This window comes from Lissotriton vulgaris, unplaced genomic scaffold, assembly GCF_964263255.1.
Source record: "Lissotriton vulgaris unplaced genomic scaffold, aLisVul1.2 SCAFFOLD_370, whole genome shotgun sequence".
Classification (NCBI taxonomy): Eukaryota; Metazoa; Chordata; class Amphibia; order Caudata; family Salamandridae; genus Lissotriton; species Lissotriton vulgaris.
In genome coordinates this window covers 466,143-478,222 of record NW_028247800.1, presented here as the reverse complement: position 1 = coordinate 478,222, position 12,080 = coordinate 466,143, and the positions used below count along the sequence as shown (strand labels likewise).

Genomic DNA, 12,080 nt, shown 5'->3' with positions numbered 1-12,080 from the left:
TAAAAAGCACCAAATGTACCTTTTTCCATCATGCACTATGTTGTTCTTCACTTTCATGTGATAACGTTATGACTAGCTGTGTATGACGAGTGAAACCAACATGCTTAAACCATCTTCACCTTAGCGCTCTGCACACAATAGATTGTATGCATACACAAGTACACATGTACAAGAAAAAGATGGTCAGTTTCTGAATCTTGTGATGCTTCCTTCATTGTGAGAAATGTTTTATTTTGCACCAGTAATGTGTCCATCCCTTTATTTTTGTGTGTGACTGAACTGTGAGTCCATTGAACTGGAGAAAGAGCTTTAACCCCTTGGGCGCGGGCGCGATTCTGCGCCTGTGCGGCGTTTTTTGAAGTGGGCGGGTTCATGACGGCCCCCAGCCGTCATCAGCACACGCCCACCATGATGCATGACATCTGGGGGTCGTCATCAGCATCGAAGGGGTTAAACTGTGACTATGCCATTGCTTGATGTTTTCAATTCCTGCAGCTCACGGTTCAAACAGTTTTACCATACACATTGTGCTTGAATGTATGTGTTTTAATTTTTCCATTTTTTTCCCTCCATTTTGTGTTCATAGTATAACAGCTCCCGCTCACGCTCTCCCACTGAGTGTTGCCACATGGCTCCCTGGAGTAGAAAGGTATTTGAATAGAACCTGAAGGAAAAAAAGCGAGCTTCTATTAACAACTCTGTCTCCTTCGCGCTCTCTTCTTCAACTAAAACACTGTCCCTGGCTTTCTGTCTCCTTTTTTTCACACTCGATTCAAACTATATCTTCATTCTGAAGAAAAATTCAGAAAATGACAAAAGGATGCAATGAAAGTACGTTTTGGTGATGTGATCAGTCAGTCCACGCGTATGGGGGATATGTCCACATATATGTCGATTCTGTGTAAAAGAGACGCAAGAGAGGTGATTTCCTATTCTTCAAGAATGCATTTACGATCTGATGAATGGTCAACGTAGGCAGTTGTGCTCTCCCATTAATTGCAAAAAATTGATTTTTTCTAATGTCAGTGTACATTTGCGGCAGCACAAATTTGCAGTTGGAGCATACAGCCATCTTTGTAGGAAGTAAAAGTTGCATGCAAAATCATGAGTCGATGATATAGCACTGTTTGAGGAGGCAAACGCATGTTTTGATGTCATAAGCAAGCATATCAAATTGGTTCCCATAGAGCTTTTGAATTGTAATGATGCCACACTCATAATTTCTGTGATTTTAATCTTCCATTTAGCACATAGATTTTGACATTTTATTTAGTTCAATTAGTTCTTGAGTTCTTTGGGTTTCAGATCCTATTGATTACTATGAGTTTCTCACTTCTTTGAGTTCGGAGACTTGACCCCCATGTTCTATGATGTTACACTGTATGCAGCTGAGTGATCGTCAGTGATGTAGTAGCATCGGCGTCCATAATTTTGTCAGTCTGTGGTCAGTCTGTTAAATGTATTAGTTTTAGAATGTTTGCACTCTATAGCTTTCTATGGTGCAACACTCCATTATCGAGAGTTTTGCAGTTTTTACAACCCGTTGACTTCTATGATTGTTACCCTCCACTGACTTCCGTGATCTAGATTGGTACATTCCACTGACTTCCGTGATCTAGATTGGCACCCTCCTCTGACTTCCGTGATCTAGATTATTACCCTCCACTGACTTCCGTGATCTAGATTGGTACCCTCCACTGACTTCCATGATCTAGATTGATACTCTCCACTGACTTCCGTGATCTAGATTGGTACCCTCCACTGACTTCCATGATCTAGATTGGCACCCTCCTCGACTTCCGTGATCTAGATTGGTACCCTCCACTGACTTCCGTGATCTAGATTGGTACCCTCCACTGACTTCCGTGATCTAGATTGGTACCCTCCACTGACTTCCTTGATCTAGATTGGCACCCTCCTCTGACTTCCGTGATCTAGATTGTTACCCTCCACTGACTTCCGTGATCTAGATTGGTACCCTCCACTGACTTCCTTGATCTAGATTGGTACCCTCCACTGACTTCCGTGATCTAGACACTCTTTATGTCTGATGGTTACTCTGACTTCTTTAATCTTTACTCTTCATCAAAGTTAATATTGCTCAAGCTCCATTGACTTATATGATTCTGACCCTCCATTACTTTGCTTATGTTTTAGAACTTTGACACTGCATGGGTTTTATTATTTTTACTGACATTGTGTGGGAGACTGATTAGGAAAGGAAGAGGAGATGGTGGAAGATATTTTGCACGGTCCACCATCGGAAAATAGGCTGTTTACTGTGTACGGAATCATAGGAAGCAGATGTAATGAATAGTTATTAAGTATGCCCAGAGAGCAAAAAATGCAAAGGATATCAAAGCACCATATAGGCTCCTTAGAGCAGAGCTTGAGTTTCCAGATTTTGTAACTGGTGTGCCTTGCATGTGCCCCTCAAGGTCATTCGTTGATCTTGAAGATAGTTGTTGACCTGTCGCTATCCTGCTGAAGCGAGGCAGTGGCAGATTTTGGGGGATGAGGTGGGTTTGACGGTTGATTAGGAGGCTTGCAAGTGAGTGTATTTTGGGTGATGAGGTGGGTTTGAGGGTTGATTAGGGGGTCTGCAGGTGAGTGAAGGTGTAACTTAACCCACACAACACAGAAGTCATAAATTAAATTAGTGTAACAAACATTTGTGAATGAGGAGGGCACAGTGTGGCGTTTATTAAACCTCACATTGCTTATGCAAATGAGTAAAACAAATTGCACCTTCCAACATTTAACAGAAATATTAAAAACATGTGGGAAAGGTATCTGTGCTCTGTACCTTTCTTACAATCGATCACACCAGCTGTCAGACCGCAGGATATCTGTTTACTTCAACAGAGTTTTCATCTAACAGGTGGTGCCTGGCACAGCAATTTGTGACATTCATTGATAATCTACGTTGCTGTAGACAACAATGTAATGAGAAATGGGAACTTTGCGTTGAAGGCATAAATCCTACCAAACCCCAGCAAGAAATTGAAATGTTGAGTGGGTGGGAAACTAGAAATCTTTAATTTAGAGAAGGTGCCACACACGCATCATGAGTTGGACCTTTTGCCAGGCTGCCAGAAGAAAACTGTGCCTATGTCTTGCACTCAGAAAGGAGCCATTATCCCCTTGCCAAAGGACTTGATACTAGCCACAGATTTTAGTTTAGGGATTTGCTTTGGGTACAGCCCTTACTGGGCCAAATAAAGGACTTCTGCCATCACCTGAAAATTCTTATCTACTGATTTGTTGCCTTTTAGAACGAAGGGTTGCAAATGTATCCTCCAGCGCCAGTTGTGAGAACTGGGACAGCCAGCTCTTCTTTACGATAAAAGAATGTGACCATTATTGGGAACCATCTCATTATGAAAATAATAATATAATGAATCCATCACCCCCATGGGGTGCCAAGTCTCCTTACACTGTACACTGTTGCTGTAGCAACAGGTCTTGGCATGTAGCGGCTGAAGCTGTTTGTCAGCCAGACCCACACCTTTCAAGTAACCTCCATTTGGTGGGTCAGACCCTCAATTTACACTAATGCTTAGTAAAAGTTCCTCTTGTTAAAAAGCAGGCACACAGCACCCTGCTGAGACCTTCCAAAGCATTCTTTCCGCCCACTGCTTGTCAATGGAGAGTTCAAGTAGTACTTGCATCTTAAAGCGAAAGAACCCTTCATTAACAACGCTAACAGGCTGAGAACAACTAGGACCTACAAATATCATGTTTACAATGTTCTCAGGGACACCACCTTATCTCATCAATGTTCAACTTCCAAGCACAGCACTATCCTTTTTTAAAGAAAAGATTCTAAAATAGTGTTACACCATGAATACCTCTATTCTTAATATTTCAGTGCATTAACCAATGCTTTGTGTGTATAGATATCCCTTCCAAGCGTTCATTTGAGCTATTGTTTCTGGCATCCAGTCAAGCCTTCCTTCTTTTGAGTCAGATGCGCTTTGTTGTTCAGAAAAAGAAACCTGCAACAAACTGCAGTCTGGGTTTTTTTCTCCATGCATGCATCAAACTTCTTGTAGAAGTTACCTAGGAAACGGTCTTTTGTGCTTGAAGTTTGGTTGAGCCATTCATGTGCTGCTGGGAGTCTGCACAAAAGCACCAGAAAGATGGAGCCAGAGTGGGAGAGGAGGCATGGAAAGGGGACCCTTTCAGCTCTCCAGTAAATCTGACCATGGCAAGAGCATTTCTGTAGATGGCGTCGGGTGGTAGACAAGTAGAATACGCGGGGTACGCAACAGTTGCGCGTTGAGGAAAAATGTTGACCTGGTAAGTACAGAAAGTGATCAGAAATATTTTTAAACACTGCCCACTACCAATGCTCCTAACAGAGGCTCACAGATTAACTCGAATAGTGCTGAAGTACAGGGGGCTAGAGTGCTTGCGTAAACGTACAGTACATACAGCTCGAGGGGGACCTTCCAGTAAATTAAATACTCTCCTTAAGTGGTCAGTTATAAAACATATGTTGATATGTAATTGTCCTTAAACTTTAAATGGGGGAAAGAGGAAGTTCTATGGTAAATTCTGCGCTGCGGAAGCTGAGTTACGAGATATTTTGTGGCGAGAAAGAGGAGTAAAGTGTAGCTGGGATTCAGGAGCAACAAAGGGACCTGGGACTCTTCAGTTTGAACACTGAAAAAGACCAAAGGTTGATTGTGTCTTTCTTTAATTGACTGACTACTGCTTGGAATGTCAGAAGGAAGGTGTGTATCCTTCTCTCACTGTAGTAAGAGGAAGAGGTGTTAGATGACACTTGCATCGTATACGAGTAGACCATGTCAATACAACTTTAATAAAATATGCCATCGTTTGTATGTTTCCTTGACCTTTTGTGGCTTTGAGAGTCATTGGCTGTGTCTTTTCCCCACTTGTTGTCATGAAGTTGTCTGTGCAGTGCGTTCGTGTGTTAGGTTGGGGTTGTACATGGCAAAATACACTAGACCACATTGCAGCATCCCTGTGCAATAGTCCCAAAAAGGCCCCTTTCTTTTCCTCCCACATTGCAGCATCCCTGTGCAATATTCTCAAAAAGGCCCCTTTCTTTTCCTCCCACATTGCAGCATCCCTGTGCAATATTCTCAAAAAGGCCCCCTTCTTTTCCTCCCACATTGCAGCATCCCTGTGCAATATTCTCAAAAAGGCCCCTTTCTTTTCCTCCCACATTGCAGCATCCCTGTGCAATATTCTCAAAAAGGCCCCTTTCTTTTCCTCCCACATTGCAGCATCCCTGTGCAATATTCCCAAAAAGCCCCCTTTCTTTTCCTCCCACATTGCAGCATCCCTGTGCAATATTCTCAAAAAGGCCCCTTTCTTTTCCTCCCACATTGCAGCATCCCTGTGCAATATTCCCAAAAAGGCCATGCTCTTTTCCTCCCACTGTGGATCTGCCATTTCTTGCCTGTTATTCTTTTATGTAAATGTTTTTCCTATATCTGATCTAATTTGTTCTGACTATTCTAGTCTAACTTTCAAGAGTGTGTGTGTGTGTGAATGTACTTTATCTGGTATTCGCTTTCTGCTGTGCACTCTAGCTTTATTTCTGGACTGTTTTTACTGTCTGTTATTTGAATCTTCTTATTTTCTCTACTGTACCTTAACATTTATTCTCTTTTCTGTCACCTCCTATCTGATGGACTTTTTTGCTTCGAACTGTGGAGATTGACTTTTTTAGTCTGCTCATTTGCAGTCCCTTCCGCCACCTGAGGATGACTGCGATGTCATGCTAGGGCAGAGGCCGAAGAACCCGGTACCGAATATTCCCTCGACCCTAGACAAGCAGACCAACTGGAGCAAAGCACTACCACTCCCGACGCCAGAGGAGAAGATGAAACAGGAGTCCCAAGTGATTTCTTCCTGCATTATCCCCATCAACGTGACAGGTGCGGTGCAGCTTTTCATATTCGGGGTCTCCCTCAAAGGGGCAATCGCAGTGATGCCACAAAGGGGCATGGTGTGTGAATCGCATACACGTACATGTATGACATTTACAAACCATACATTCTGCTTGCTTTCACGTGAATGTTATGCAGTTCAGTGCACCAACCCAGATTACCTGGGGTGTTTACATTTCTGATTCTCAAAGCCATGCATATGTGTGATTTACTCTGGTAAAAAAGTTTTGATTTAAGTTACACATGTTTCAGAAAGTGAGAGCCTTTTAAGTTACACATGCAAAACGTGAGAAAGCTTATGGTAAACAGGCCTTCTCTGTATCAGCATTCTGTAACTGTTGTAATGTCACTTGGTTCCATCCGCCCCCCCCTTCCCTTGCCCCTGTTTGGTATAGTCCACTGAAGAATGCATGAACATTCCACAGCTGCCTCCAGCTGACTGGAACCTGTGATGGTGATAAGGTGGAATAAAGAAGACTTCTACTATACCTCAGTGTACATCGTTATTTATTACAGCAACCTACTCGTAAACAGGAGAAGGGCTGTTACTCATGCATAGCAGATAAGGAGTTGGAGTTCTAACTGATGAGGAGATATTGTTTCAGAGGAAGTAGTATCCTTTGGGGCATTCGGAAAACTGTTACAGTGCACGTGCTATACTTTTGGGAACAGTGAATTTATGCCTAGCGGACCTGGAAAGACTAGGGTAAAATGTGGAGCGTGCTGCAGCCATGAATCTAAAAATGGAGGGTGGTGTCAGAAGGGGTACGCATCATAAGTTTAGTGAACGAAAATAAGAAGCAATAGAAATAAAAGAAACATGCAGCAATGTTGTCACCCTGAGCATGAATAACCTACTCAAAGCACATACTACAAAAAAACAGGGGTACTTCACATGTATAGGGGTCTATCAATGGTTTCTGTTGGTATTTTAGCAATGCCTAAAAGAGAGCTAATGTGGGCAACCAGAAATGTTTGTGAATTAGCAGCCACGCCTTACTTACAAGTGAAGAGATTTGTGCTCATTGTGTAAGTGACAACTTTTTTTTCATGAATCCTCCTGAGTGTCCCTTTCTTTTATTTACATAGAATGCCCTTTTCCCTATTTGAGACTTGACTAATAATCCTGTCTCCAAGCGTTGTCTGGCATCTCAAATACTGGCTTCGGCGTCCTATATTTACCAACAAATGGTTCAGCATTGGACACGCTTACAGGTTTAATTCGGATGGACAGCTATGTCTGTCTCAACCGTTTTAAATAACACTTTTTGTATTTATATCAACACAACTCACAAACAAATACTCATTGATCCATTGGTTTTCATTTTTCTCGGATTGCACATGTAATTTTATCAACATACAAAATCTTGTATAATTATACATTCGAATACTTCTTCAAGATGTACAATCAAACAATCATTCAACACAATCATATGAGAAATCAATGTTGTTATGACGTGACTCCATCTTTATCCGTGTGTTGCCCTATCCATTTTGGCGAGCCAACATTAACCGAAACTGCTATTATAACTTCAGTAGCTACCATTACCTTTCTACAACACCGTAGTTCCACAATGTTACCTTACTCCAATCTCAAGAATACATGCCAATTACAGTGATAGAAGTGCATTCCATGCCATCAGTCTCCAGACCAAAGTGTGCAAGTATTTCTAAAAAACCTAAAACCAGACTTCCCATGCCACATACCCACCACAAGCCTGTGCGGGCTCCTTAATTTAAATAAACCCCCCGTGGCTTGAGCATGCTTTCATGATATCTTGTGTGAAATTACTCACTTCCAAGGCAGAGGTTGTTATAGTATATACAGCAGGCTCATGAATAAAAGAATCTGTAAAATATATAAGCGTAATCAATTCATTATCACTCCTTCTTTATCCAAACACCTCACCCATCACTTAGGGTTGTGTTGTACCTTAGTTTTCCCGTTGTTGGACCAGCGTCTGTATTTTAAACCAGCGCCTATATTTGTAAATAGCGCCTGCAATCAAAACGAACCGATCAACATTCGTATTTCAATATGACAAAAACAGTTAGTCTTCAATGTGGTATTCTAATATTCCACGTGTAACCGCCGAAAAACCAGTTTACCAGTAATGATAAAATTTCATGTGTAATCCAAGAAAAATGAAAACAAATAGATCAATGAGTATTTGTTTGTGTTTTGTGTTGATATAAATACAAAAAGTGTTATTTAAAATGGTTGCGACAGATATAGCTGTGCACATAGTCACTCAGGTAGATGTCTACTTGAACACTAGTTATAATGGCCATAGCTGCATACTTTTTAAAGCTGGGGAACCAGGTTCAAGTCTCAGCATCAGCTCAACATCCTGTGAATCTGGGCAAATGACGTAATCTCCCCGTAAATGAATGTGTCCTTAACTGGTGCTCATGAAAAGCGCTGGTGTTGAGGATAAAGTGCCGGAGCTGAGCACCAGAATCCACTGGCTCAAATTAAGCACTGATAGTTCTCCTTTTAGGCTATCAAAGTGAGGACCAGTCTGGCAAATGATAAATGTCAGTTTTCTCTGGTGCTTCATCCTGTACCATTCCGCAAGCTCTGCTGAAGCAAAGTCCATGAAATAAGCCATGTGACAGCAGATGCTGCTCTTTTCTGCACTCATACCCAAGAACCTGCCAAATAACACATCCCATCAGACAGAAGGGTAGGCCCAGAAGGTTCTGCACAGAAGGAGATAGCCAAATAATTCTGTATAACCAGGTACTGTCCGCCTCTGCGTACGATAGTTGTATTCAGCAACTCTTAAGAAGTCATTAAAAAGCATGTATAACAATAGTAAAAATATATCATGGAAAAATAAAAATACTTGAAAAACTTCAACAGACCCACTTTCTTTCAGTGCCAGCCAATAAAGCACATATCCTTTAAGTGTTTCAGGTGAGATTTGGAGGATGAACTTAACCGGCCACATGTAAACTCTTTTGTGTTGGAAGTATTTAAGTTGTCGGTGCCATTGTCAGAATCATATAAATAGCTTTGTTTCATCTGGATTTGAATTTGTTGTCAGCACTGGCTATATCACATGAACAGATTTATACTGGAGGTATATGAATATGTTGGCGACATTGACCAAATCGCATAACACCTTTGCGTCTGCTGTATTTGAATTTGTCGGCCGCATTGGCCATATCCCAATCACAGGTTTGTGTTGGAGGTATTTGAATGTGTTGGCCGCATTGGACATATCTCATAAACAGAGTTGTGTTGGAGGTGTTTGAATATGTTAGCAGCATTTGCCATAGCTTGTAAACAGGTTTGTGTTGGCTATATTTAAATTTGTTGGCAGCATTGGCCATTTCCCATACACATGTTTGTGTTGGAGGTATTTGAATGTGCTAGCGGCATTGGACGTATCCCATAAACAGAGTTCTGTTGACTGTATTTGAATTTGTCAACGGCATTGGCCATATCCCAATCACAGGTTTGTGTTGGAGGTATTTGAATGTGTTGGCGGCATTGGACGTATCATATAAACAGAGTTGTGTTGGAGGTGTTTGAATATGTTAGCGGCATGGGCCATACCATGTAAACAAGTTTGTATTGGCTATATTTGAATTTGTTGGCAGCATTGGCCATTTCACATACACATGTTTGTGTTGGAAGTATTTGAATGTGTTGGGGACATGGGACGTATCACATAAACAGAGTTGTTTTGACTGTATTTGAATTTGTCAGCCGCATTGACCATATCTCATACACAGGTTTGTGTTGAATGTATTTGAATGTGTTGGCGGTATTGGCCATACCATGTAAACAGGTTTGTGTTGGCAGTATTTTAATGTATTGGCAGTAAAAGTTGTCAGTGAATGGTGCCCGAGAGACGGACCTGCGGTAGTACAAATAGTGCTCAGTCTGATTCTACAAGAGACTTGTGCGCAAAACAGCAGCGACTCGGTGGTTACAAAAGCTCTTGGCTTCTTATGTAGACAGTTACTCATGACTGAAAATACGAGAGCTGCAGCCCAACCTCTAAATGAGATCCACTGAACGTCAGGTATTTAACCTGTGCTCCTTCCATGGCTTTCTGTGTGAACCATGAGCCAGTTCACCTCAGGGATCCGCAGTCCATAGGTAGCGACTTCAGATCTCTGTACCTAATGACGCCTCGACAGTCAGATGGAACTAACCTCTCTAGTCATGAACAGGCTCCACCAAGGAGGACAAGACTGTGAATGTCCATTTTACGGAGATGAAGTATTTTTTTTTCTCACTGACTATCTTCCTCTCATCTTTTCTGAGGAACACAATTTTAGCTTACCTCTCCCTTGCACGGATCCCGCGCATACGCCACTGCCGCACCGGAGGACGTTCCTTCTCCCACCTCCCCGCCAAACCTGGAACACCCTCCCCCACCACCTCCGCACCCTCTCTGATCGACTTCAGGAAGGGGCTCAAGACCTGGCTCTTCCGCTGAGACCTGCAGCAAGCTCCTGGATACTCTCACGGGTGACTAGAAGCACTTTACAAATACAAAGTGATTGACTGAGTGTATTTGGAAAATATATCTACCACGAGAAACCCAGAAACATGTTCTCCTTTACTTTATCATCTGGTCTTGTTCTGGAACACATTTTCCTTACCAAGGTACAGTCAGCAGCACCCAAATAGATGAAAGCTTAAAATCATGGTCTCCTAGTAAATATACTTCACCGAAGGCCTTCCTCAGGTCAATTTCAATAACACTAGACGCAGCTCACAAGTGTGATCGGTACACATATTGGATATGATAAGTATCAGTGATCAGCTAATGAGGAAGTCCCTGTCTGTGTTACCTTCCGTCCTGAGTTACAATAATGTATTGCATTAACACACTAGGCAAAAAAGCTTCCAATGGCATGTTGAGATTAATCAAGTACATCTCCCTGAAACTTCTCATAGCTATTACACCAGCCCTAATGGTTTATGAGTGATTTTCCAAAGACTGTCCATTTTGAAGGAGATATGTCGTGCAGCCACAGGGATCACTACTAGGATTTTACGTAGGTGAGCTGTAGATGTAGGTATCTGGCTCTGTGACTCTTTAAATAGCCTCACTTGGCTATCCAGAGGTTTCCAGTCCCACCGCAAGACGCTGAGATACCACCAAAAGGCAAAGAGGTTCAAGTTACATGTTTCCTTTCTCAATGAAAGTGCCTTGATGCGTCTCAGAGATTGATTGTGTCGTAGGAAGTGCCTCTGGTATGAGGGCTCATTGATAACCTCATTTGAAGCGACATCAGCCATGAAGCTGTCAGCAATCACAGGATCTGATCATCAAAGGGAAATCCAGGTCTTGGCCCAGTGGTCCATTTTCACAAATGACCTAACCTGTAACCTCCCAGGGTGACGTGGAGGGAGCGGTAGGCTCCCAATGACCAAAGAGGATCTTTTCCCAGAGCTTCTTCTCTGAGGATTCATGCAATATGTCCTGTCTGGAGGGCTTGTTGACAATGACCTTGAGTCTCAGATTTTTTTAACTGGGGTACCCTCTCTGAGCCAAAAATATAGAAGACCATGAGGGGTTTCTCCACCCGAAGCTTAAAAATGATTTGGGAAATTGGTAAAATAAAAAAGATGAGCATTCCATGGCGCCAAAGCTATTTCACGTGATTCATTCACTCACTGGCACAAATAGACTGGCTAAGCTGGATTGCACACACACACCATGAAACATGCACCAGTTCAAGCGTGGAGCCATTTATTTATTTATTTTATTTATAAAGTTTTATATAGCGCGTCTTTTCATTTGCAGGCAAATGGGGATCGTGGGTATACAGCAAGGCGATTGTAGGGGACCAGCTTAGGGGCACCCCTAGTAGAAGGCTCTCTGGAGCTCCAGGGAAAAATATCAGTTTACCGTTTGAGTACTCCTCCTCCCTATAGCAACACGGCCTTTTGTTGTAATCATTATCTGGCACCTTCCTGAGGCATCTAGTGTAGCACCCTAGGCAGCAGCCTTGTAGCTTGGATGTAGTGCGCTGCTTAGGCGCCTTTAAAGGGGGCGGCACCATGTGACTCTTAAAAGCATCCGAGGAGGTCCCATCACTGTTGGAAGGAGCGGCGAAATGACATTTTACCCAGGGCGGCAAAAATCATTGCAACTGCCCTGGGGAAAGACGTCTGAAAGGCGC

The 12,080-nt window shown here is 42.5% G+C and overlaps 1 protein-coding gene across 1 annotated transcript in view; it reads left to right on the top strand.

The window, feature by feature from the left end:
* NHS (NHS actin remodeling regulator) overlaps positions 1–12,080 on the top strand; it is a 468,488-nt gene that overhangs the window by 417,167 nt on the left and 39,241 nt on the right. The window contains exons 4-5 of the mRNA XM_086949799.1: positions 587–649; positions 5,723–5,915. Of these exons, the coding sequence (XP_086805925.1) occupies positions 587–649; positions 5,723–5,915 (256 nt within the window). The remainder of the gene's footprint in view (positions 1–586; positions 650–5,722; positions 5,916–12,080) is intronic.